Below are 23,961 nucleotides of genomic sequence, written 5' to 3' on the forward strand. Positions count from 1 at the left end.
TGATGTATCGAGAAACTCCGGAGCCATGGAGAAGCTAATGGTATCTGTTTGCATTGACAGATGGATAGAAACGGAGATGGTCGACGAGCAAGAGGATGGCAATGAAATCATTGTTGGTGATTCTCCAATGCAAGACACATCGTCTCCGCTGTACCAAGGAATCAGACTCCATCTTTACCCCAAACAACTTTTCACCTTCCACTTATGTTCACGCTTCTGCCGTCATATTGTTAGTTGACCTCTTGCACCGACTTGGATAGCAAGCCCCCTTGCATAGATCACCTCTCAGACGCCATGTCTGACAGATGCCACGTCTTTCTCCTGCCCTGATCCACGAGGCGACCTCCCAGAACCCGCTCCTTACGCCTCTCCTTCGAGTATGTCGAGACCTTCCCTCTGCTCGCAACGAGCTTCGGTGGCTTCAAGAACACGCCCGTGATGTCGTGGATGCAAAGAGATATGCTAGTCATGAAAGCACAAACAATCTCTCGCTACCTGGACTGGATGCGACTGAAGAGGCGGGCTCTTCCCACCGAGCGACTGCGTGGTTCGATGATGTAAAGATCGAAGATGGCCGCAGACCTTCCAACCCGTCACAACGGCATCCGACCATTAGGAAAACCTTGGGTGGACGACGAATCAGGAAAGTCGCTACAATTCCTACAGGACCTGTTTCAGCATCGACGCCTGAAACGCAGTCTGTGCAAATTCGAAAGCACGAGGTCGGAGGAACTGCCGACTTGGAAACAGAACTGCAAAAGTTGACGGTACGCAAGATTAGGGGTCAAACTGACCGCACGGGGACCAAGGCCTACAATGTCGGCAGCATGACTACCCTGAAGGCAGGAGGGACAAGACCTAATATCCGGAAGGTACCATTACACAATGAACAGAGCACTGTCCACACTCAGACCAACGTGAATGTCACATCATTGCATGACAAGAGTGTCCGTGGATTGCGAATAGCCCCTCCGTCCGACACTGATCTGGTCAATGGCGAAGCAAACAAGCATAAGCAGGTGCAAAAGGTCCTGACGCACAACGTGGGTAAGAGATCGAAAGGCATGCCACTCCAATACATCATGGGCAACCAGCCATTCGGCAACCTCGACATACTATGCCGGCGTGGTGTCTTAATTCCAAGGCCAGAGACAGAGATGTACACGGAAAAGGCGGCCAACTTGCTATTGTCGGCACTTACCTCGACACGTCTCTCGACTGGTTCTGGGCTGCAGAGTCGGAAGAAGTTCCGGATTCTGGACCTGTGTACAGGAACCGGATGCATATCCCTGCTCCTCCATTCGATACTGAAGCCACCCGTCAAAGCCTCTGGTTACAACTCGGTCAATGCACCAGATATAAGTGTCGAAATTCTTGGACTCGATAACAACCCCCTTGCCATTTCTCTGGCTCGGAAGAATCTAGCACACAATATGAGACAGAAGCTGCTACATCCCGATGCCGGTAATGACGTGTCCTTCCAAAACATAGATGTATTGGGTTTGGCAAAGAAAGGCGGTGACGGGGAGGATAAGCAGCACCAAATCAGCAAGATCCTCAACGAAGTTGCATCTGACGTGGGCAGCGGAGAGAAGAATAGCTCCTCGCCACCTCTGCCATGGGACATGATCATTGCCAATCCTCCCTATATTGGCCCCAAGGATTACGAGCCTGGCGGAAAGACAGAGCCGAGCGTGCGAAACTACGAGCCTAAGGAGGCGCTTGTTCCCACCTTTGGTCGAGGCGAAGACTGGCACCGTTACCAATCGCCTTCGATCCTTTTAGCCGACTTGTTTTACTGGCCGCTGATGCGCATCGCGAGAGCCGTCGGCGCCAAACTCCTAGTCATGGAAGTCGGCGACTCGTCACAAGCGTCCCGCGTGTGCAAGCAGTTCTTCCAGAACTACTGCTCGCCCGCGGTTCTCGAGCAGCTCACGCCACGCCTCGAAACATGGAGAGATGACGGCTCGATCAGGATCCTCCCAACCCAGACGTCTCCCAGTTTTGACGCCGATTTCGAAAACGCCACCGACCCAAGCGTCTCGGATCGGGCGGTCGTCGTGTGGACGAAGGACATGGCCGACTGGCGCCGTGACAGCCAACCCCGCTTGCTGTCTTGAAGTTGACAAGATCCTTTCCTTGATTTGGACGGTGAAAAGGGGTGGCACCTGACCGAGTTTAGGAAGCTTTGACAGGTGAGAAAGAGAGAAGACAGGGATGGGCGGCTAATACAAGACAGACATGGACATCAATGGCCTGCCTCTTCTTTGGGATGGAAAGGAGATGATGGGTCGCCATTATGAGAGCAAGTCAAGTCAGAGCAAGTCGGTCCGTCTCGTATTCATCATCTGTACATACGAGTATGATATATGTGCACATATGTGTATATAGTAGACCACAAACAATATCCATAACTCGTTCGTCATCTTTTCGTGGTCCATGTCCCCTGCTCCCCTTTTCCCCAACCACAAGGCCTCTGCGCCAAACACATTTGTAGATAGATAGAGACAGAGAGGGCGAGGCATAAACACGTAGGTAGACAGATACCTAGCACTCAACAGACAACCACCCTTCCCTCCCCTCCGTGTTCCCCTCCCCTTTCCCCTTGATGTGCTTGTTTGCGCAAGAGTATAAGCCAAATTAAAACCGCCCCCTTTCCTTTCCTTCCCCTCCTCCCACCGTCGCCTCTCCATTCCTCCATTCCACCCAGGAGGCAGAACTTCCTTGTCCCCAGGACAGAGAAACGCCACTCACCGTGCGCGGTGCGCAAAAGAACCCCTAAACTCAAAACGCAGACGAACAGACCGACCAAGAACACAAAAACAAAAGGCCCCCTCTCCTTTTTTTCTCTCCAAGTCTCCCCACCATTTACTTCTCCTCAACATCGCTGGGGGTTGGTTGACAACCTCGCCGGTCGATATTGGGAGTGATGCTAGATAGATAGATAGAGACAGACAATGGACAATAGACGCTCAGATTTCCGCCCAATAAATAACAAGGAAATTGCTCCAACCAAAACCCAGAATACGGGTCGATATGAGCCCAAGGGTGGAAAGCCAACAGTGGGCGGCGTGGCGTAGCGCTGGCGCCGCTCCCATTTTCCCCCTCTCCTCCTTCTCCAGAATCATCCTTCACAGTCCACGTAGAATGACAGAGAGGAGAGGTGGCGAAATCATAAGTCATCTCATCTTGCATTATCGGGTTTCCTCGCATATACAATGTTCATGCGGTGAATGGCATGAACCTTGGGATTCCGCAGTTCATTCCGGACAGTGGCGCACAGGGCTCTGACTTCGTCGGCGGTCCACCCCAACACACTCGTCAGCAACCTCAGTGTCCAGTTCTCCAGGCCTGTTTCGATATGTGCTCTGCACCACTGACCAAGTTGCTTGAAGTTAGGGTCCTTCGGCCACGGTCCGATGGGCCACTTGTATCGGCGCTCTGTGACGGATTCGAAGCCTGCATTGACCATGTGTTGGTTCATGGTCTCCAGGACCTGCAATTCCCGCTTCAGCTTGGCATGACACTCGGGGCCGACCTTGTTCCATGCTACAATGCCACCGTCCGGAGGGATACTGTTGTCGTCGCTGGTGAATTGCGCCGAGTATTCCGCCTGCTCGAGCCACCCGCCGGGCTTGAGACAGCGCATGCATTGCGCGTACAAGGCCGGCCAGTCCTGGATGGTGCCATGGAGACCGCGAATATGGATGAGATCGAAGAAGTTGGAGTCGTACGTCCATTCACATTCCATGTCATCAATCTCGAACCGTACGTTAGGCGGCACCCACGTAGGTTGAATTGGAGAGAGGTCTGTCCCGGTGACCACTGCCGAAGGGTATATGTCAGCAACATCGATGGCCCAGGCCCCGGTACCAGTGCCGAGATCGAGGATCTGAGATGGATTGGGATTGATGGGCGCGAGGAAGAGGCGGTTGTTGAGGGTTTTCAGATACAGGTTGTGGCCGATATCATGGTGCTGATTAGCCTCCTCGTCGTTCGAGCCCCTATAGCAAGAGCGTAAGCAATTGGTGATAGAGACATATATGCTGATAGCATACCAGTACTTCCCATCCTTAAAGGCGTGGTAGGTCCGCCCATTTTCTACGCGGTAGTCCCTTATCCACGACGATATAGAGGTGGTTTCAGTCAAGCTGCGACATGTCAACTCCAACCATGGCCAAAGAAGCCAAAGAGATCACTCACGCTTCGTCTCCATATGCCGAGTCATTATCACCATCTTCCAGGTCCTATAACAGGCGCTTGTTAAGGATGCCTATCCGGAAATATGCCGCGCAACCATCTGAACATTGACTTACTGGATCAGCAGTTATTCGACTGGAGCGGTGACTTTCGGTGTCGGTGTTGTCATCTCCCTCTGGACACATAGTGGCCAAATGGAGCTCACAGCTTGCTGACTTAATGTCTTTCCCTGGTGTATACCTAGATAAGGTATCTCGCAGGTGGACTGTTATGTGACAAGGGTGTGTACAAGGGAAAGGTGGAACAAGGCCCCAGCTCGCGTGATGTGCGTCACGAAAATTGTAAAAGGAAATTGGAAATGGTCTCGGGCACAGGGGGGTGTGGAACCCCTCTAATTTTGGCCAGATTGGGACAGAGAGAAGTCTGTGCTTATTATTCCATTGAGTTTCAAAACGTTGACTGTTGAACGGGCCGAACCGATATTGTTTTGGATGTTGACAATAGTGCTCACCATGCTTAGGAAACGCGTAGGAGAGGCCCTCTCAGCCATGGGACGGTGAAGAGAAGAGAAGTCAGAAGGGGGCGAACAAGTTTTAATCAGTTTCTGGCGGGCAGTTGTCGAATTCCATCCTGGGGCGCTGGGGGATTTGTTGCGGGGCACAACGTTGAGATGCCGAACGGGACCATTTGTCTGCCGTAACGGATGGAGCAGAGATGCCCGCTTTCTCGACCTGGTGGGCGACCGGTCTCGACTCGTTGCGGTAGCTAGTAAATACCGTCAGTAGGATCTTCCAACAGAGTTTGTAGGACGTGTCTAGTCGGAACATGAAGTCGCTTTGATTTGTCTCCGGAGGTTCCAGAGCCTCGCTAGTGCAGGGTGGAGGCGGGAAGCGGGATGGCGTCTGGAGACGGTCAAAGCCACAGCAATCCTCCGGCACGTGTTGTCTGAGGGCGGGGAGCTGCGAGGCTAGAAAAACGACCTGCAGGCTTGTGAGGCAGTGAGGTTGATTGGGCGTCGGTTCGGAGGATGTGCAAGTAGGTGATGCTTGGCTGTTGGATTCAGCTCTGTCTTGTCACCCTCTGCCGCTGTAGCGCATGCATGAGGGATTATGAAACCCGAGGTATTGAGCGGGTTGGGGGAATTGTCCTCGTGTAAAGCCTACTCCAACACGAATCTAGCTCCCTCCACGGCCCTCTCCATCATCTCGTGGGCAACAGTGAGATTGGGGAAGGCATGGAAATAGTGAGGAAGACCATGGTAATAATCGAGCTTGCTTTTAACCCCGCTCTCTTTGAGTCTGTAGTCCAAGACAAGTCCGTCGTCTCGAAAGCAGTCCTTTTCCGCATTGACGATATAACACGGAGGGAATTTGGATAGGTCGTCCGCGAGACAGATAAGGTGTCGTGGGCTGTCAAAGTCGATGCCAAAATGGGCTGTGCAGGGTCAGTGAAAGATACAACACGGTGCGAATGGCACTTACACCAGATGAATTTGGCAAGCTCAAGACCAAACACGGGAGTGCCAGCGTGCCCATTGTCTTCCCATGAGGTGTACATATGCTTGTATTTTCCCTTGTAATTCCAGGAAAGGGTTACGCCAAACAAAAGGATGCAGCCAGTGATGGACGTATAATCACCCTCGGACATGAAGCGGTATGCTACTTCTGCTGCGAGCATTGCACCAGCGGAACCGCCGCATACGAGTGTCTTGGTTGGATCATCTCCTAGCTCTTTGGCTCTGCTGCGACACTGGTTGAGTCAGAACTCTGAGAAGTACCATGTGGAGCGTCTTCTTACCCAAGGCACCGCCTGGCTAGCGAGATTGATGATGTCGTCAAGTTTGACTTTGGGAACTTTGGGATAGTCGACACTGATGACCAGGCACGGTACTTTGGCGGCGAATATCCGGCAATGGGCGTCCTCGGTGTCAAGATTGCCAGCAATGAATCCTCCACCAGGAAAGTAAATCATGAGAGGCAACGGTTTGTCTGAGGCCGGCTTGTAAATTCGGACAGGGAGGTCACCATGTTGGCTGTCAGTCTGCTCATCCCCTGAACGGTGCCTGTCAGATATGGTCCCCTGTATCAATCGTTCGATGATCAGTTCAACCGCAGGTGCACTCACAGACTTGCAGTTCTTCAGGTAACGGCGGCCATTGCTTCGCAAGCCCGGCAAAGACGGCATCATACGTGGGAACATCAATAGACCAATCGCCTGTCATGATATACCGGCCGCCAGATGCGTCCTCGAGCTGGAAAACTGTCAGTTGGCCTGACGATGCGGTATGCGGGGTTCTTCTTCAGCGAAAATGCCATTTGTTGAGGAGCGAACACGAGTTAAACGAGAGAAGATGCTCACTGCCAGCCATTCTGGTCGGTAGCCTTCTCTAGGCCAGTTCTTGTTGGGCTCTGCTGCCATGGTTTGTAGGAGTGCTCGGGTAATAAAGACTGTGCGACAACCGCCCGGAAGTGAAAGATGGCACCAGCAGTGGACAACTGAGCAAGTGAAAAAGGGTAGATGCGCCACAAATGTCGACCTTCCAAAACTGGACTACTGGACTCGAGCCACAATCCATCAAACTGGGTGTAGCCGTGAGATAACAGACTAATATAATCTGAAATACCCAATATTATGGCGACGAATCACCCGTGTCTTGTAGACAAGCATCGTGAAAGCACAAACAGCAAAGCCATAGATGATTCGTGGAGAGCTGAAGGCTTCATCTCAAGTAGAAATAAATAAGATAAATAAGACAAGGGAAATCTATCCAGTCGTGCCAGTCCAAATGGTGACATCGTGGTGATGGTTTCGCGGCGCACATCTTCATTCTCCAGCAAGACAGTCGCTGCAACATGTTCACCTTCTGCGGCTGCCCGTCTTCTTCAAAACTGAACACAATCCTACCTCATCCACCTCTCACTCAACTCATTCAAATGCAGCTAGCATCAATGTCTCCCACGAATCAGGACAATAGCGACCTCATCTGGGGATTCATCATCGTTATCATCCTCTATTTGATCATCGCCTTACCGTTTGTGTGTTGTACGTGGGGTTGTCTGTATGTCCTGCTGTGGGCTTTGAACCAAATGTGAAGAAACTGTTAGCACCATTCACATAGCACAGCGTCAATTTCCAGTCAACACAACAAAGGGTGGTGTCTGGCTCGATGAACTTCATCTGGTGGACACAGGAGAAAGAGCAAAAGAGCAAAAGAAAATGCATTGTTATGCACAACACTTTGCATTGATACAGCTACTGCGCCACCGTACTGCGAACACCAATTCGACAACTACGGCATGCGACGCGGCAATGCATGCAATTTACGAGGAACCTCGGCCTGTGACTTGCAAAGAGAACCCTTCTCATGCAAGTATCATACCAAGTATAGAGATACAGTCTTCCGAACCAACAACGAGATGGCTGACCAAGAGCCGTCTGGCAGCATTGCGCCTCCGCGTCCATCTACCCCTACTTCCCCACCAACAACCATGGAATATCCATTTGCAACCTCACCCGATATCCTCCGCACGCATCAGAAGGACGCCTACATCACAGGAAGCATCTCGTCGCAAGCATCCACGATCCTGCGCGCCCTCCTCGGCGCTCGTTTCGCACACAAATACTCCGAAGCCACAAACCAACTCTCCGAACTCCTTTACCTCTGCATAACTACACTTCTGGGAAACCGGACGCTGGGCGAGGAGTATTGCGACGTTATCCAGGTGGAGGACGACACATTGAGACTTGCGGGCCTGGGAAGAAGAATCGGATACATCGCCAGTGTGGTGTTTGCGCCCTGGATTCTGGGAAAATCTCTCCCTGCGCTGAGGAGAAGGCTGAGGAGTAAACTCGAGTGGAACATCGAACATGCCAAACAGAAACAGCAGCATAGTAACTCGAGACGCTCCCCTTCACCCAGGAGCCTCAAGTTACAAGAATACATCCTCAAACACCTCGACACCTTGACCTCCCTCCAGCCCATCTACGCCCTTAGTCTCGCAGTCTTCTACTTCACGGGGGCGTACTACCACATCGCCAAGCGACTGTTTGGGCTGCGCTACGTCTTCACGAAACAGATCAAGCCTAACGAAGAGCGGGTCGGGTACGAAGTCTTGGGGGTACTGCTCGTGCTGCAAATGGCCGTGCAGTCGGTGCTGCACGTTCGAGAGACATACATGGACGCGACAGCGTCCACAACCGGGGCAGAGACAGCGGGGCATGCCAACACCGCGGCCATGCTCGCTAACGGGATCGAGATCCCCATCCCCTCGAGCCTCGAGACCTCTTCGACCGGCCAACTGCTCTCGGCCGTCCCCGTACCCTCCCATCTCCCACCGGGACTGTCGGCGAACACGGCGACCCCGATCCTCGACGCCCCGCGCTACGCCCTCGAGGAGCACGACGAGACCATGGCCTGGATCCCCGCCGGCCACCAGCGCAAATGCACCCTGTGTCTCGAGCCGTTCCGTGACCCGAGCGTGACCACGTGCGGCCACGTCTTTTGCTGGACCTGCGTGCAGGACTGGGTCAAGGAAAAGGCAGAGTGTCCCTTGTGCAGACAGAGCGTGCTTAGCCAGAAGGTCCTGCCGCTGAGAGGGTAAAGCATGGATCGTCTACATAGCATGTCGATGAGGCCACATGAGCGATGGATGTATTGTACAATAATGAATTCTTGAGACGGCCACTAGATTGACTTTACACTTAAACATCCATCCATCCATGCCTGCATACATGAATGGGGTAATCCCTTTACTTCTTGCTTCAATTATGCTATCCCAGAGTTCCGAGTATGCAGTGCAAATCATCATGCCGGTCTACCTCGCAATGTACGTAAGTATGTACCTCTTACAAGCCGAGAAGCAGTATATATCCGTTCATTCCATTTTCCTACGCCGGGTAATTCGCCATGTCCACGGAGGGATCGTCCTTGCGACTCAATCAATAGTGTAGTGCTCTCTCCCTCAAAGGATGGCCGGACAAATTATGACTGTGGTGAGACAGACCACTAAGCCAACGCGACGGCACCTTCTTTCTTTCCCACGCGAGGACTCTCGACATCATCCTCGCCTTCGTCACTGATCAAGCCTTCGAGCTCAAATTCCTCGGCGTCCCGGACTTGCTGGCTAGCGGTGCCTCGATGTCGGGGTATTCTCGCGCTGCCGTTCACGGGGCCATTAGCCCCTCCGTTCATCCCGACACCCGAGAGGGTGGACATCTTTCTCGTGTGCTGTCCACCGAGACCACTGGGCCCGGCAATACTCAGGCTCCTCCCGGAACCGGAACCGCCTGCGCCATAAGAGGAGCGCACTCCGTTGCTCTCGTCGTCCGGCCATGCATGGCTCGCGTAGACGTACAGCAAGATATTCACAAACAGATAGAGTAAGAAGGCGATGCTGTAGAGGATCAGGATGTAGGAGACATGCGTGACGTCCGCGTCGGAGAGAAGGTGCATTTGTTCCTCAGTCGCGCCCATGAAGAGGAAGCCGGAGGCATACAGGAGCTGTACACAATACCCATTAGCAGACCGTAACATGAATGAAGGGGAAATGCAGAGACTCACGAATGGAGGCAAGTGCTGCCAGCTGTTAACCTCGCCTGAGCCACGGCTGTCCTTGAGCAAGAAGGAGATCTCAACAATTCTCGCCGCACCCGCAGCCATCAAGGTGTATCCAAACACCGTATGCACCATGGTGCTCAGAGGCAGATCCTGGGGGTGCGCGCTCATGGCCCAGCCTGTCATGAGGATTACCAGGCCGGGCAGGATATTTCTTTTTGGTCGTCCGTTCCTCGATCTCGACAGCCAAACGCCCAGCAAGCCCGCGCACCACCAAACGATCCCCATGCTCGTGTGCTGCAGATCGTTCTTGACCCACGGATGGCCCCAGCGGTGTTCTGTAAACGTGTTGACACAGCCCCATGCGGCGATCACGCAGCTGTCGAAAAACTCCTGGCTTCTGCCCGTCCTCCTCAACCATGCTTGACCCACGAGTAGGAGGAGAGTCATGATGATGCCGTACGCGATGAACGCCGACCCCATGATGAAGTGCGCCAAACACTGTCCCAGATGGTCGCCTCGACAGTATCCCATAGCGACGATCCCTCCAAAGAGCATTTGCGCCCATGCGACAATGGGCATTAATTTTCCCAACCAGCCGTGGATCATGACCACACCTCTCCGCCCACCTCTTCCCATTTTCCCCCCAAATACCCGCCCGATCCACCCTTTCTTCTCTTCCAGATGCAACTTCAAACCGACACCTAGACCAACCTGAATGAGGAGCATCAACACCAGGCTATTGGCAAAACTCGCGTGGATGTTCGGGTGGCGAAATTGTCGCCCTTTGTGCATATGTCCCAAGAAATAGGCAACGGTCGCGACAACCGTGCCCACGATTTGTAAAGGAACATGCCAACGACTCTTGATGATTCCCAGAACCATGCCATAGGGAAAGATCATGCCAAATGACACAATCATGAGGAGGATGTGAATCCATAGCCGGCTATCCAGGGGATCAGGGGAGACGGCCTCTCCTTCGGGAATCTTGTCCGTGTGGCCGCCATGAGCCGAGACAGATGAAGCGAATAAAATGAGGGGGAGTAGACATAGGAGGGGAGTTGGTTGCTGATCTCGTCGCAGGATCCGTGGGAAATACATCGCGAACCGGACGGTGCTGTGAGACGGGGGACGAGGGGAGACTCTCGACGAAGTTGATGGGGCAGTTGTTGCCAGTTAGGGGCTGAAGTACATTGTACAAGGATGCTAGATTAGCAGATTGACGGTTGATGAGGCGGAAAGAGAGAAACCATCGGCTGATATGATGCTCGATTCACGTCCACGCCGCATGCGCAATAATGGCACAATGGATTGTCGTGCTGGGAAAAGATGTTGCCTCTCCACAAATGGCCGGTTCATGCCGGTCCATCACGCTACATGTCTTCTCCACTTTTCATGCGTTATACATAGCGAGACGTGTACCGTAATCGTCAATGCAATTGGTATCATTCGATAGAAGATGCCAACTAGTCTGGCAGATGAGGTTTGCTCGGACATTTCTGGCAACAGGATAGGGAGAAACAATACTGCAGCGTCTGGCGCATTAAAGATATCTTCATATCTAGTGTAAGCTATACATCCGTCTTCAATAGACACTGATCCTGCGTTGCATCTCTACTTCGTCCACCACCACGTTGCCAGATCAACCACATTCACGCTTGCTTGTCGACGTAGAATTTCTCGATCTCACAAGGGAGCTCGGCTTGTCCACAGGTCGAGCAGAAGAGGAATTGCATGCTGCAGATCGTCTCCAATCTCTCGCACGTTGTCTTGTCTGTCCTGCTCGAGTTCGTGCATTCCAACGCATCTTGCTCACATTGAGCATTGCTTTCGAAGCATTCGACCTTGTTGGTAAATCTTTCGACTTTCGCACAGGAGTTCCTTCCCGAAACAATGCAGCCTCCCTCCGACCTTGAGCCAACGCTGATCCAAGCCGGATCCCGATACCACCGTTCGGGATCATCATCAAGACACTCTCCGACAGTAACAGCTAACAACAGGTCAGTGAATCTTTTCGACGCGCAGAGCAGACCTGGTACGAGCCTTTCCATCCTCTTTGGGAGACCACGTCCAGGATATATTTGGTAAGGTCGATGGCTGACGTGCGGACTGTATCGTGCTGGATCAGCAGCATCCTGCTTCCTTGCTCATCTCCGCTCTCTAACGCCTGGTCAACCCTCTCTGCCATTGCAGTGAAATTGTCAGGATCCATCCAATCCCCGCTGTCAAATGCATACGAAATGACATGGTATCCAAGGTCTCTCATGTCGCTAAGACAACCGGTGTGGTTGCTGCATTGGAGGTAAGGCGGCCGCATGTATGCCGGATATTTGCCTAAGATGTTGGCGAGTGCCCTCTCGTTCTGAGCCATGTCGAGCCGGCGAGCTTGCGACCCCACCTCGTCCATGTTATCATGAGACCAAGTATGGGAGGCAATTTGGTGCCCCTCCTGGACCATGCGCTTGATCACATCCGTCCACTTGCGCGTCGTGTCGATGGGACCTTTGCCATTGCTATTCCCTGTAATGAAGAAGGTTGCCTTTGCACCAGCTTCGTCGAGAATATCCAGCAGCTCATCGGTGTTTTGTGATGGACCATCGTCATATGTAAGGGCAATAGTTTTCGGAACGTAGCAGTTGCGGATGGGTTGCCCATATACGATCTGGCCTTCCTCTCCTCTTGGATCCACTGACATATTGTACCCTGCTGGAGTGGTGTCAGAGTCGCAAATGCCAAATTCTTGTTGGCAATTTACTGGGACAGCACAGAAATCAAGACCAGTCCCCTAAGCCGTGTTAGTAAAGCGACACATTGTCCAAGGAACAGCCACTAACGCAATAATCAAAGCGGGAACAACACTGCGGAAAGGGACAGGAGCTGTTGCCGTTCGATGGACCACATCTCTCCTGAGTGCACGTTCCAAAAGCTGGTTGGCACCCTTCGCCGCAGAATTCGCTGGTGATACCCTGCTTCGGTCAATACCTCATTCTTGCGTGGGACAGCGAGACAAACACATAGACCGTCTGAAGAACAACACTGTCCGGCACTGCAATGTTGTCCATCATGATTCGGACCACAATACTCGACGGTTGTAGCACGATTTGTGCCTTCACTTGCATCGCAGATTCTGCAGCGGCGTCAGGTATCGTCAGAGTATATCGTCTTTCTGTAAACTTGCCCGTATTGCTCTTGACAGCCTTGACCGCAATAAAGAGTTCCATTACCTAGAAGGGATATGATCAGCTGTCGTCCGAATGATGTGAACAAAGGTGTGGTACCACAGAACCCCTATCAACAGTCAGAACAAATCTCTGGACATGGTTGACTCAACACACATATGATGAGCAGCACCATCCACTGCCAGGAGTATTTGGATCGCACGCCACTCCAGTCACATTTCCGCAAACGATTTGCTTCGGTTGCTCGCTCCCAGCGTTTAATAATGTAGATTGCTGGTCGTCAGAGTCAAGACTTGAGGGGGTTAGAGCATCAACGGGAGACGTCTCCTCTGCTTTGGCCAACCACACTGGTGCATGGAGAACAGCAAGCAGAAGGGAATGGGGTTTCATCGTGATGTGAAACTGCGTCGAGCTGGAACGGGAACCAAGGGTGTGCACAGAGAGAGTTAGCGCCTAAAGAGCAATCGACGATATGAAATAATGAATGCAGCGGTACCGATGCAGACGAGCTCGACAAAACTTCAGAACGAAGGATGACCAGTGCAATGATGGCGTAGACGGGCCAGAGAGAGATGAACACAGAGGGGAAAAGGTGTTAACTTGAACTGTCCAGGCCAACGCCCACGTCGAAGGCGCGAGGCGCCTGCTCTCAAGGCGGATCCTTTCCAGACAGCAGGAAGCGATGGCCGTCATGAGGCTCACCGGCAGAGCATCGCAACAGCAGGAGCAGACATCGTAGCTTCATCCCAAGTTTCCCATGTACTTGATTGCAGTGTCTTCGTCTCGCGTCAATTCGTCTCCCATAGTTGCTAAGCGAAGCAGTACAACTGTTCTAAAAATCCCGCAAGCATTAATTTATTTTTGAAGCCCCATCTAACCCAGACTGCTCATTGAAAAGATCCTGGTATATCGTTAGGGTTCCCCTTAGACTCTTCAGTGGGCGTCACTGGTACGGAATGGAATGCAGAGTCGGTGGCTTCGTGAGTGGATGTTGGTGTGAGGACGTGGCCTCCCTCGTGCTTTTGTTCAGCATCGCCGTTCAAATCGATTTTGTCAAAGCCATCAACGGGCGCCTGTGTTTCCGAGGAAGGGGATGCTACGCGGCCAGGATTCCGCGGCGGTAATGCTGGAGGGACACGTTTGGGAACTTCAACCACTCTCGCACGGGCCATGACTGGCACAGCTGTCGAGACCTCGACATCAGAATCTACGTCTGAGAATGACTCTCTGCGCTCCTGTGGCTCTTCAACCGCGTCATCCACGAGTTGGCTGTGTTTCTTTGGAAAGTCAAGTCCTCTCATCGACGTCCGTCGAGGGCTGTTTCCAGCACTTTTCGTTTCGTCCTCATCCGTCTGGGTACCTCGATCGACACTAGCGAGGCTGTGAGTGCTTTCTCTCCAAGTCCGACTCCGAATTGAGCCATCGACACTTCGACGTGAGAAATGGGAGTAGATCGGGCTGGTGGGTGACGGCTTGAACTCGAAAGCATCTGCACTAGGCCGTTGGTGAGTTCCTGCCTCTCGGATATTCAATCCTTCAGCCTCCAGGGCTTTCACTCCATATGGATCTGGATCATCCTCGGCTGGGATACCAAAGGTACTTCCTCCTGTAGGCAGTCAGTAACCTGATCGAAGCCGGTTCGCTAACTCTCACCTGGTGGCATGATTTCCATGTCACTCGGAGCCGGAGCATCCGGGAGCAAGCTGTCATCTACCTCGTCACCTTGAGCCGCCTTCAAGGTGTCGAGAAGGACCTGGTACTGCTCAACAGGTGCATATCGAACCTTGCCAACAAGGATATCTGTGACACTGATCTGTTCTCCATAGAATCTTGCATTTTCGTCGGTACGTTCAATAACAAGATTCCCTTCCAAGGCGACTCCAGCATAAAGACCGCGACTCTTCACGTATGACCAAATAGGAGCCTGGCGTTTGGTCAATTCGGTATCGAGCGCGCCACCGATTCCAACGGGGCCTGCTGCAACCCCGACCTCAGTCCCCAAGGTAGTCCTCCACTTTGTGAAAGCTCCCAAGGCTTCGTATGTGTTGATGACAAGGACTGTATCGTAGATGTCGACTCCTGCGAGGAACCCAAAGGAAAGATTTTGCGTCTGGATGCCACTGGGAGGACTCCATTCCCCAGTCTCTGGATGCCTGCCGACAAGAATGCCAGCACCGCCAGAGCCACCGAAGAGCCACCCGGTTCGCATGGTTGTGAATATAGCCAACCCGACAGCATTTTTTATGACACTTGCCGGAATCTTTTTCATAACCCTTTGTTTGCCTTGCGGGACACCCACCGTTGTTGCGTTCCGCTCTTCCACTTTCTTGGCCTCCTTCTCTTCTATCTGCTCATAGAAGCCGTCCTTGCAGAACCCACGCAGAATCCGAGCCGCCTTTTCTGATTCTTTGTCTAAGGTGGTGGGCCAAAATGCTTCGGAACCGACTTTGTTTGACAATCGATTGACAGGGGCTCCCAGTTTGTCAACAACCGCATAGGCTTTGTTGAAACCTGGTTTGAGGGCCTTCTCGTAGGCGGTATTGGAATATCCTTTGGTTTTTTCCCACACTGTCGATGTCCCAGACGTTGTTCTGGTTGAGCTCTTGGTGATTGAAGTATCCAAGGCTGGACTCTGCGCCGGTTGCGCCATGGCACCGGGTCAGGTTTGACAACGTGATAGTTTGGGGGGATTGGTCGTCCGATGGTCAGGGTAAACGGCGCACGCAGGATGCTCTTACTGTGTGCGAGCAGGTCACTTGCAGAACAATTGGACTCGGTGATTGGGAGCCAGTAATCTAGGACGGTTCAGTGTCGCGCAGCCAACCTTTGAACTCTCGAGGACTATTTGGGCAGTTTGACCAGCCAGTAATCCGGTTGCTGCCGGGTACGCAATAAAAGAGTAAGAAGCAGACAGGCAGGGCAACTAAGTGGTTAGACGTCATTGGCCTCAAGCGCATTTGTTGTGGGTGGTTGCGGGCAGAGGCATATCTTAGTCAGGACGCCCGTGATGCCCAAGACCAGGCAAGCGGGTGAGCTAGAGCCCAGAAGTCGTGAGTTGGGGGCTTCCACGTGGGCCTAGTGAGCCTAGGAGCCTAGGGGTCTAGAGACCAAAAAAGGCTGCTGGTCTGACAAAATCACATGCCTTTGACGGCACGAGTTTGACTGTACTATCTCTGACTTGAGTAACTGCAAACTCCTATGCAAGACGACATTTCATCAGTACACGGCTGACTCGAGTTGATCTCATCTCTCAGTGGCCATGGGTCTTTGTGTTGAGAGCAAGCACATAATCTGACGCTTTCACCTGGCAAGCTGGTTGTCCTGCGTGTCAGAAGCCAGAGAAGCAAACAGAAGGTGCTGCACCTCGGCTCGCCAGAAAAACGTTTGTTCGACTAATCATATCTGAACGTTGGCAGAAACATTCAAAACAGTCTTCAATCCGTCGTCGAAACCCCAGCAAACCTCAACCTTCCACGAAATCAACTATTCGTTTCTTTTCTATAGCGATCAATTAGCCATGCCACCGATCCCACCTCTTTTCGTGCTCCAAGTTCCGCCGACGTTGAATGCTGGCTCAAATGCTCAAGGCGAGCAAGGAAACTTCATTTGCACCCAGGCCGCTCCTCAAGTATACCTCCTGTCCTTCTCCAGCCCGCCGGACAACCGCCTCACTCCCGCCTTCAATCAAACATTCCTGCTGGCACTTGACATTATCGAGCACCGTCTCCCTCGGGGAGTGGTCATAACGACCTCATCCATCACCAAGTTCTATTCCAATGGGCTGGACTTTGAGAACGCTATCAAGGACCCGACTTTCTTCCCAAACAGTCTTTATCCCTTGTGGCGTCGTTTGATCAGTTATCCAATGCCCACAGTGGCATTGATAAATGGCCATGCTTTCGCCGGCGGCTTGATGACCGCCATGATGCATGATTATCGCATCATGAACCCTCACAAGGGGTTTTTGTGCCTGAACGAGCTGGATTTTGGTGCAGCTCTTCAACCGGCCATGGCAACAGTGTTTCGAGTGAAGTTAAACATGACGACTTTCAGGAATATGGCTCTGGAGAGCAGAAGATTTCCCGCCCTGGAGGCCTTGAAAGAGGGCATCATTGATGGCGTTGGGGGCGTTGAAGAGACGCTCGCCTTCATTTCGGAGATGAAGCTGGCCCAGAAGGCTCAAGGAAAGTCATATGGTCTGATCAAGGAGGAACTATACCGAGAGGTGATCAAAGACCTAGACGAAGGCGCTGATACCCGCGCAAAGCTAGCCGCGAGAGATCTAGATCGCAACCGTCGGGGACTGGAATCAAGGAGAAGGGTCGACGAGTATCAGGCGGTGGTGCAAAAGGCGAAACTCTGATCACAAGCAGGCATCGGGTGTAACGACTGTTGAATGCGTCAGAGGTTATCCTCCGGAATGTTTTCGGGTTTGAGTGCCTATGTAACAGGATTGGGAACCGGTGAAAGTGGCAGGCTGCGGTGATTACCAGTGTAATGGCTGGATTGATGAATCAGAGCCATCCTCCCATGCCTTGTGGTCCATCGTGCTGTGCTACACAGACATCGAGACTTGAAATACTATAGCCAGTTGGTATCGGATCCTGGTATTCTGTGACTAGCATCATTGAACGTTATCTATAACTCACCTGATTCTTCGTATACTCTCGTGCGATAGATAGTGATAACTACCGATATCCTGTAGATATGAGTATTGAGTAATAGCCAGTTGGGGATACTCCGTATTATGTGCGAACAAAACTAGGTGCACAAGCAGAGTTTTATGCACCGTTTATGCAAGTCTCACGGAGAGTGGATACTGACTAACTGTGACTGGCAAGAAACGCGGAATACGAGCCTCAACAAACCGTGGGCAACCAAAACACCCCGCGTCTTTGCCGGGTGGCCAGTCGGCTACGGGTCCTAAGCGCCGACTCCCGTAGGCAACAGCCCGCCTGAAGGCCGCCCACGGCGCAATCTTTCAGGCATCAGGCATTACTGCTCGTACTCGATCATCGCTAAATTCGCATGCAATACCTAGGCAAAGGTTACCCAAGGCCCGGCTCCACAATTACGCTCACCCCCTTCACCAATCGACTCCTCGTTGCTTCGCATTAATTATTTTGAGTTACCCGAGACTGTCATCTTAAAAGTCCGTCTTCCACGAGGCGTTGGATCTCTTTTCATTGTTTTCGGGCCCGAGATATTGTCCTTGGTGCCTGTTTGTCGTGTACATATCATCGTCATTCACCTTCTGTCCATTCTTTTTCTAATACGTCCGCTCCTTTGACTCTTGCATATAAAGAAACTCCGATAAGAATTACAACGGTTCGCAGTCACGATCCTTCAGATTTCGCGCTCGGAATCCGTCGATCTGCTAAAGGCACACACACTCGACGTATCGACGTGGCTGAGAATTTGCCCCTCGCATATCCTTCTCACTGTTCAGTTTCCCCTTCATCCATCATGCTCTGCTAGCTTTCGCTCAGAAGCCTCATTTCATAATACGGTGCCGTGATAAGGCCTCAACATGAACCCGAGTGGCCAGGGCGAATTGCCTGGCGGCGCGGCCGCCATCGAACACAACATTGAAGAGAAGGAAAGATCACAACTAGGAATTGTTACGGACCAGCAGCAAGACACCGAGCCGCTCTCTGAGAAGAGTGCTGCTGCTCCAGTCAGCCCATCTACCCCTATCTCTGGCCATGCCAAATCTCCCACGACTGCTGTCTCGCCTACGTCGCCTACATCCCAGTCCTCTGACTCGGATAATCGTCCAGACCTCTCCAAGCTGGATTCCAAGATTGTTCAGGTTCGAGATGTCCCAGAGGGCGATGCGGCATTGTCCCATTTACCAGAGCATGAAAGGGCGGTTCTGAAAAAGCAGTTGGATGTGCCAGACGTGAAAGTCACCTATTGGACGCTATACCGCTATGCCACAAAATGGGACAAGGTCTTCATTGTCATAGCATGCATATGCGCAATCGGCGCCGGCGCCGTATTGCCTCTGATGACCGTTGTCTTTGGTAATCTCAGTGGTACTTTTCAGGGCCTGGTCCTCAACAATCTCACATCAAGTTTCGATTCCACTCTAACACGATATTGCCTCTACTTTATCTACCTGGCCATTGGAGAATTCTTTCTCGTCTATATTTCGACCGTTCTCTTCATCTACACGGGCGAGCACATTACTTCGAAAGTTCGCGAGCAATATCTGAGAGCAATCTTGCGACAGAATATCGGATTTTTCGACAAGTTGGGAGCTGGAGAAGTCACAACTCGCATCACCGCGGATACCAATCTAATCCAAGAGGCCATCAGTGAGAAGGTCGGTTTGACCTTGACTGGTGTAGCCACATTCTTTTCCGCGTTTGTTATTGGCTTCGTCAAATATTGGAAACTCACTTTGATCTGCACCTCCACAGTCTTCGCCATCGTGCTGGTTATGGGCTCTGGAGGCAGAAAGATGGCCGGATGGAACAAACAGTCTTTAGCAGCATATGCACTAGGGGGCTCAGTGGCGGAAGAAGTACTGGCCTCGATCAGAAACGCCGTCGCCTTCGGTACTCAGGACAAGCTTGCGAAGCAGTACAACATCCACCTGCTCGAGGCTCGAAGGTGGGGGATTCGAAGCAAGGCCGCCCTGGGCTGCATGATAGGCGCCATGCTGTGTATTCTGTTCTTGAACTACGGTCTCGCATTTTGGATGGGTTCGCGATTCCTGGTCAACGGTGAGACTACTCTTGCCCACATTTTAACCATTATTTTTGCCGTCATGATCGGTGCGTTCTCCTTTGGCAACGTCGGGCCCCATATGCAACATTTTGCAGCCGGTGTTGGCGCAGCGGCAAAGATTTATTCGACAATCGACCGAGCTTCCCCAATTGACCCTCTCTCTGACGATGGCCAAAAACTGGATCAAGTTGAGGGGACGATCGAATTGCGCAATGTCAAGCATATTTACCCTTCGCGAGCTGAAGTCGTGGTCATGGAAGACATCAACCTAGTCATACCCGCGGGCAAAACCACCGCGCTCGTCGGAGCTTCTGGATCTGGTAAGTCGACCATAGTCGGGTTGGTAGAGCGGTTTTACGATCCTGTTGGGGGTGTTGTCCTCCTTGACGGGCACGACCTCAGCACGCTCAACCTGCATTGGCTTCGACAACAAATCGCCCTCGTTCAACAAGAACCTATCCTCTTTAGCCAGACCATCAAGGAAAATATCAAAAACGGACTCGTCGGGTCCAAATACGAGAATGAGTCAGAGGAGCAGCAAACACAACGTATCATTGATGCCGCAAAACAAGCAAACGCTCACGATTTCATTTCCTCGCTGCCCGACGGCTACGAGACGCACGTCGGTGAACGTGGTTTCCTTTTGTCTGGCGGTCAAAAACAACGTGTCGCTATCGCACGAGCCATCGTCAGTGATCCGAAAATCTTACTCTTGGACGAGGTGAGTATTGAAGAATAGCCCTAATTACGAAACAGTCCATACTAACGGTGATCCCATAGGCTACGAGCGCTTTGGATACGCGTTCCGAGAAAGTGGTGCAACAGGCACTGGACACTGCAGCCAAAGGTCGAACTACTATTGTGATTGCCCATCGATTGTCGACAATCAAAACTGCCGACAACATTGTGGTTATGCAGCAGGGACGCATTGTGGAACAAGGCACGCATGACGAGCTGGTAGAGAGGAAACAGGCTTACTTCAACCTGGTCTCTGCTCAGCGCATCGGTAGTGACGAGGATGACCAGTCTGTAGAAGAAGCCATTGCCGGCGAAGCAGAACTCACCAAGATCCAATCTACCAGATCCGGTAGCGCTGGGATGGCAGACCCCGATGACGAGAAGCTTGCGCTTGGTCGAACAAGAAGCGGGAAATCAGTGTCCTCCAACGTCCTCGCCGAGAAAAAGAGGGACAAGGAAGCTCGCTATTCGCTCTGGACCCTGATCATGTTCATCGCACGCTTCAACCGAAAAGAATGGTGGATCATGTGTATTGGATTCTTCTTCACAGCTATTGCAGGAGCCGCTCAGCCAGTGCAGGGTATTTTCTTCGCCAAATGCATTGTGGCACTATCTCAACCACTATCCCTCCGCCACCAGATTCGTCACGATGTCGATTTCTGGTGCTTGATGTATCTGATGCTGGCCTTTGTGGATCTAATCGCCATGTGCATACAGGGCATCGCCTTTGCCTATTGCAGTGAGAGCTTGGTTCAGCGCGCTCGAGACGGTGCTTTCAGAAGATTCTTGAGGCAAGACATTGCCTTTTTTGACGAGGATGAAAACTCTACAGGCGCCCTCACGTCTTTCTTGTCGACCGAGACCACCCATCTTGCATCCATTTCTGGAGCGACGCTCGGAACCTTGATAAGTTGTTCGTCAACTTTGATCATTGCAGTTGTGGTGGCACTGGCGATCGGCTGGAAATTGTCACTGGTCTGCATGTGCGCATTGCCTGTCATCCTCGGGACGGGCTTCGTCAGGTTCTGGGTCCTTGCCAAATTCAGTGCAATCAACCAGAAACACTACGAAAAGTCAGCTGGATATGCCTGCGAGCATACCAATGCCATCCGGACTGTTGCGTCCTTAACGACGGAGCGTGAAATCTATGGCGAGTACAGGCGCCAGCTTCGAGACCAGTTGGGTGACTCTTTCAAATCGAATCTGAAGCACTCCTCGTTGTACGCTGCATCGCAGTCGGCCATGTTTTTGGCATTTGCGCTCGGCTTCTGGTACGGAGGCAAACTCTTGGTCCGAGGCGAATACACCTTGTTTCAATTTTTCATTGTCTTTTCAGAAATCATCTTCGGCGCACAATCAGCAGGCACCGTCTTCTCGTTTGCAGGAGATATGTCCAAGGCAAAGAACTCCGCCGCCGAGTTGAAGAAGCTCTATGACCGTCAACCTGCCATCGATGCGTGGTCAGACGACGGCGCACCAATCACTCGAGTCGAAGGAACCATTGAGTTCCGTGATGTGCATTTCCGATATCCCACACGACCCGAGGTCCCGGTCCTCCGAGGCCTCAACCTAACCGTCAAACCTGGACAGTACGTTGCTCTTGTTGGCGCATCCGGATGTGGCAAGTCGACAACCATTGCACTATTGGAGCGTTTCTACGACCCACTTGCCGGTGGTATTTATGTTGATGGTCAAGAAATTTCGAGCCTCAATATCAATGACTACCGCTCTCATCTTGCCCTGGTGTCCCAAGAGCCGACGCTGTACCAAGGAACCATCAAGGACAACGTCCTCCTCGGCGTTGACCGAGGTGAAATTAGCGACGAGCAGATCATCCGAGCCTGCAAAGACGCCAACATCTATGATTTCATCATGTCTCTACCAGACGGCTTTGCCACAGATGTCGGCAGCAAAGCCGCCTTACTCTCTGGTGGCCAGAAACAGCGCATTGCCATTGCCCGTGCTTTGCTCCGTGATCCTAAAATTCTCCTGCTTGACGAAGCTACCTCAGCATTGGACTCGAATTCTGAGAAGCTCATACAGGCAACCCTGGATTTCGCAGCGAAAGGCAGAACCACAGTTGCTGTAGCACACAGGCTGAGCACGATTCAAAAAGCGGATGTCATTTACGTATTCGACAAAGGTGTCATCGCTGAGAAGGGCACCCACCACGAATTAATGGCACTGAAGGGAAGGTATAGAGAGCTAGTGAGTCTGCAGAGTCTAGAAAAGCAGCGGTGATTTTGGGAAGCGGGTGGATCTTCAAACACAGCGGGTTTATTGGGATGGACCGCGATGGCCGATATCGTGATTTAATTATTTTGTTTGGGAATTCTGCATAGGCACCTCCTCGCTCCTGTCCTATGGATCTTGTCAGTGGCAGAAGTACATACCTCATTCATTGACTACGAATTCGCAAAACAAAGGCCGTTCCTTGTGTGGTTAAGGATTCGTCAACCAGGAGATAATGACATGTAGTCAGATAAAAGCAGATGGGACCGGCCAAACCAGAGAATCACTGATTCCAAAGGGCCGAAGAACGTTCAGTATATCTGAGAGGTAGAGCCACTCCCCGTTGAGCATTGGTAGAGAAGACAGCAGGGAATAATAATGGGAGTCAACCTTGAAAAGTGTGCCGAAACCAGGACGGTTAAGAGAAAACAGAACCTCGGCTCAGTAACCGCGTAGCTTGCGGGCTGTCGGGGACAATGAGGTCGTCCTTTTACTTGAGAGAGTCGAGAGTTCTGCTCAGAGAGGATCTGTGCCTGAATGGATAGACATCGAGATGGCATAAAGAACGGGGATGTGATTCGGAGGACATTGGGTAGCAGGATCCGCATGGAGGTCGTACAGTATGCTTAAGCGGTGTCTTGGATCATACCATTACTACTCCGTCCGACCATCCATCCACATCAGTCACGCTCGTCTATCCCTCGTTCGTCCATGACGTCCTTTAGTCTGCGGCCTTCCTTCTCCGCGATCAGCCCCAGCATCTCCATGGCGACGTCCTTGATCCCGTTGTACGTCTTGAGCAGCGAGATGTGTTTGTTGATGATCGAGTGGGCGTGAGCGAGGGCGGCTTTCTCGTCTTCCACGGACATCGACGCAGGAATGGTGGTAGAGTCGTGCTGCTGCTGGAAAATTTCCGGAACAGATACTTGTTGAGAGGAGGAGGAGGATCCTCGATTGAATCCCTGTTTATTCTCGTTTGCAGTTGACGCCGAGGTAGAGTAGGACTTGAGCTGCGTGATTTCTCGAAGCTTCGTGGATAGGCGTGCCTCTGTGGTGGAGATGTTGGATCTCAACTGCTCAATGGATGCCAGGAGCTTGGCCTGCTTCGCATCAGAAGGAGCCTTGTGGCGATGGTCTGATTTCGACAACGAGGTTGGTAGTTCCTTGACGATGGATTGGACTTCCGCTTGTGGTGCTTGAGGACTTTGTTTTCGGTGTGATGTTGGGATAGGTAGCTCGTGGCCATTCGACTGGTTGGAGGAGTACCTGTCGTCCTCCATATTCGACAACTACCTCGAGTTCTGTTATCGAGGGGTCAGGAGA

At 52.0% G+C, this 23,961-nt stretch overlaps 11 protein-coding genes across 11 annotated transcripts; 4 read left to right on the top strand and 7 right to left on the bottom strand.

Moving 5' to 3' along the window:
* Nucleotides 1-305: 305 nt before the first annotated feature.
* Nucleotides 306-2,120, top strand: Z517_11023 (uncharacterized protein; the record flags this gene model as incomplete). Its single annotated transcript, XM_013424631.1, has 1 exon — nt 306-2,120. One exon carries the CDS (start codon nt 306-308, stop codon nt 2,118-2,120), a length of 1,815 nt encoding a protein of 604 aa, XP_013280085.1.
* Nucleotides 2,121-3,184: 1,064 nt separating this feature from the next.
* Nucleotides 3,185-4,385, bottom strand: Z517_11024 (uncharacterized protein; the record flags this gene model as incomplete). The annotated part of the gene is made up of 4 exons (XM_013424632.1): nt 3,185-4,004; nt 4,059-4,151; nt 4,204-4,247; nt 4,317-4,385. The coding sequence occupies 4 exons, from the start codon at nt 4,383-4,385 to the stop codon at nt 3,185-3,187; spliced, it is 1,026 nt and encodes a 341-aa protein (XP_013280086.1).
* A 974-nt stretch (nt 4,386-5,359) lies between these two features.
* Z517_11025 (uncharacterized protein) lies at nt 5,360-6,618 on the bottom strand (the record flags this gene model as incomplete). Its single annotated transcript, XM_013424633.1, has 5 exons — nt 5,360-5,634; nt 5,682-5,949; nt 5,998-6,251; nt 6,325-6,451; nt 6,559-6,618. The coding sequence occupies 5 exons, from the start codon at nt 6,616-6,618 to the stop codon at nt 5,360-5,362; spliced, it is 984 nt and encodes a 327-aa protein (XP_013280087.1).
* Nucleotides 6,619-7,616: 998 nt separating this feature from the next.
* On the top strand, nt 7,617-8,801 carry Z517_11026 (uncharacterized protein; the record flags this gene model as incomplete). The annotated part of the gene is made up of 1 exon (XM_013424634.1): nt 7,617-8,801. One exon carries the CDS (start codon nt 7,617-7,619, stop codon nt 8,799-8,801), a length of 1,185 nt encoding a protein of 394 aa, XP_013280088.1.
* Nucleotides 8,802-9,205: 404 nt separating this feature from the next.
* Z517_11027 (uncharacterized protein) lies at nt 9,206-10,855 on the bottom strand (the record flags this gene model as incomplete). Its single annotated transcript, XM_013424635.1, has 2 exons — nt 9,206-9,700; nt 9,761-10,855. The coding sequence occupies 2 exons, from the start codon at nt 10,853-10,855 to the stop codon at nt 9,206-9,208; spliced, it is 1,590 nt and encodes a 529-aa protein (XP_013280089.1).
* Nucleotides 10,856-11,744: 889 nt separating this feature from the next.
* Nucleotides 11,745-12,449, bottom strand: Z517_11028 (uncharacterized protein; the record flags this gene model as incomplete). The annotated part of the gene is made up of 1 exon (XM_013424636.1): nt 11,745-12,449. The coding sequence occupies one exon, from the start codon at nt 12,447-12,449 to the stop codon at nt 11,745-11,747; it is 705 nt and encodes a 234-aa protein (XP_013280090.1).
* Nucleotides 12,450-12,505: 56 nt separating this feature from the next.
* Z517_11029 (uncharacterized protein) lies at nt 12,506-12,975 on the bottom strand (the record flags this gene model as incomplete). The annotated part of the gene is made up of 3 exons (XM_013424637.1): nt 12,506-12,539; nt 12,589-12,720; nt 12,767-12,975. The coding sequence occupies 3 exons, from the start codon at nt 12,973-12,975 to the stop codon at nt 12,506-12,508; spliced, it is 375 nt and encodes a 124-aa protein (XP_013280091.1).
* An 845-nt stretch (nt 12,976-13,820) lies between these two features.
* Nucleotides 13,821-15,583, bottom strand: Z517_11030 (uncharacterized protein; the record flags this gene model as incomplete). Its single annotated transcript, XM_013424638.1, has 2 exons — nt 13,821-14,539; nt 14,587-15,583. 2 exons carry the CDS (start codon nt 15,581-15,583, stop codon nt 13,821-13,823), a joined length of 1,716 nt encoding a protein of 571 aa, XP_013280092.1.
* An 867-nt stretch (nt 15,584-16,450) lies between these two features.
* Z517_11031 (uncharacterized protein) lies at nt 16,451-17,296 on the top strand (the record flags this gene model as incomplete). The annotated part of the gene is made up of 1 exon (XM_013424639.1): nt 16,451-17,296. The coding sequence occupies one exon, from the start codon at nt 16,451-16,453 to the stop codon at nt 17,294-17,296; it is 846 nt and encodes a 281-aa protein (XP_013280093.1).
* Nucleotides 17,297-18,463: 1,167 nt separating this feature from the next.
* Nucleotides 18,464-22,647, top strand: Z517_11032 (uncharacterized protein; the record flags this gene model as incomplete). Its single annotated transcript, XM_013424640.1, has 2 exons — nt 18,464-20,389; nt 20,449-22,647. 2 exons carry the CDS (start codon nt 18,464-18,466, stop codon nt 22,645-22,647), a joined length of 4,125 nt encoding a protein of 1,374 aa, XP_013280094.1.
* A 671-nt stretch (nt 22,648-23,318) lies between these two features.
* Nucleotides 23,319-23,918, bottom strand: Z517_11033 (uncharacterized protein; the record flags this gene model as incomplete). The annotated part of the gene is made up of 1 exon (XM_013424641.1): nt 23,319-23,918. The coding sequence occupies one exon, from the start codon at nt 23,916-23,918 to the stop codon at nt 23,319-23,321; it is 600 nt and encodes a 199-aa protein (XP_013280095.1).
* Between the last annotated feature and the right edge of the window lie 43 nt (nt 23,919-23,961).

Source organism: Fonsecaea pedrosoi, assembly GCF_000835455.1.
Source record: "Fonsecaea pedrosoi CBS 271.37 unplaced genomic scaffold supercont1.7, whole genome shotgun sequence".
In the NCBI taxonomy this organism is placed as follows: domain Eukaryota; kingdom Fungi; phylum Ascomycota; class Eurotiomycetes; order Chaetothyriales; family Herpotrichiellaceae; genus Fonsecaea; species Fonsecaea pedrosoi.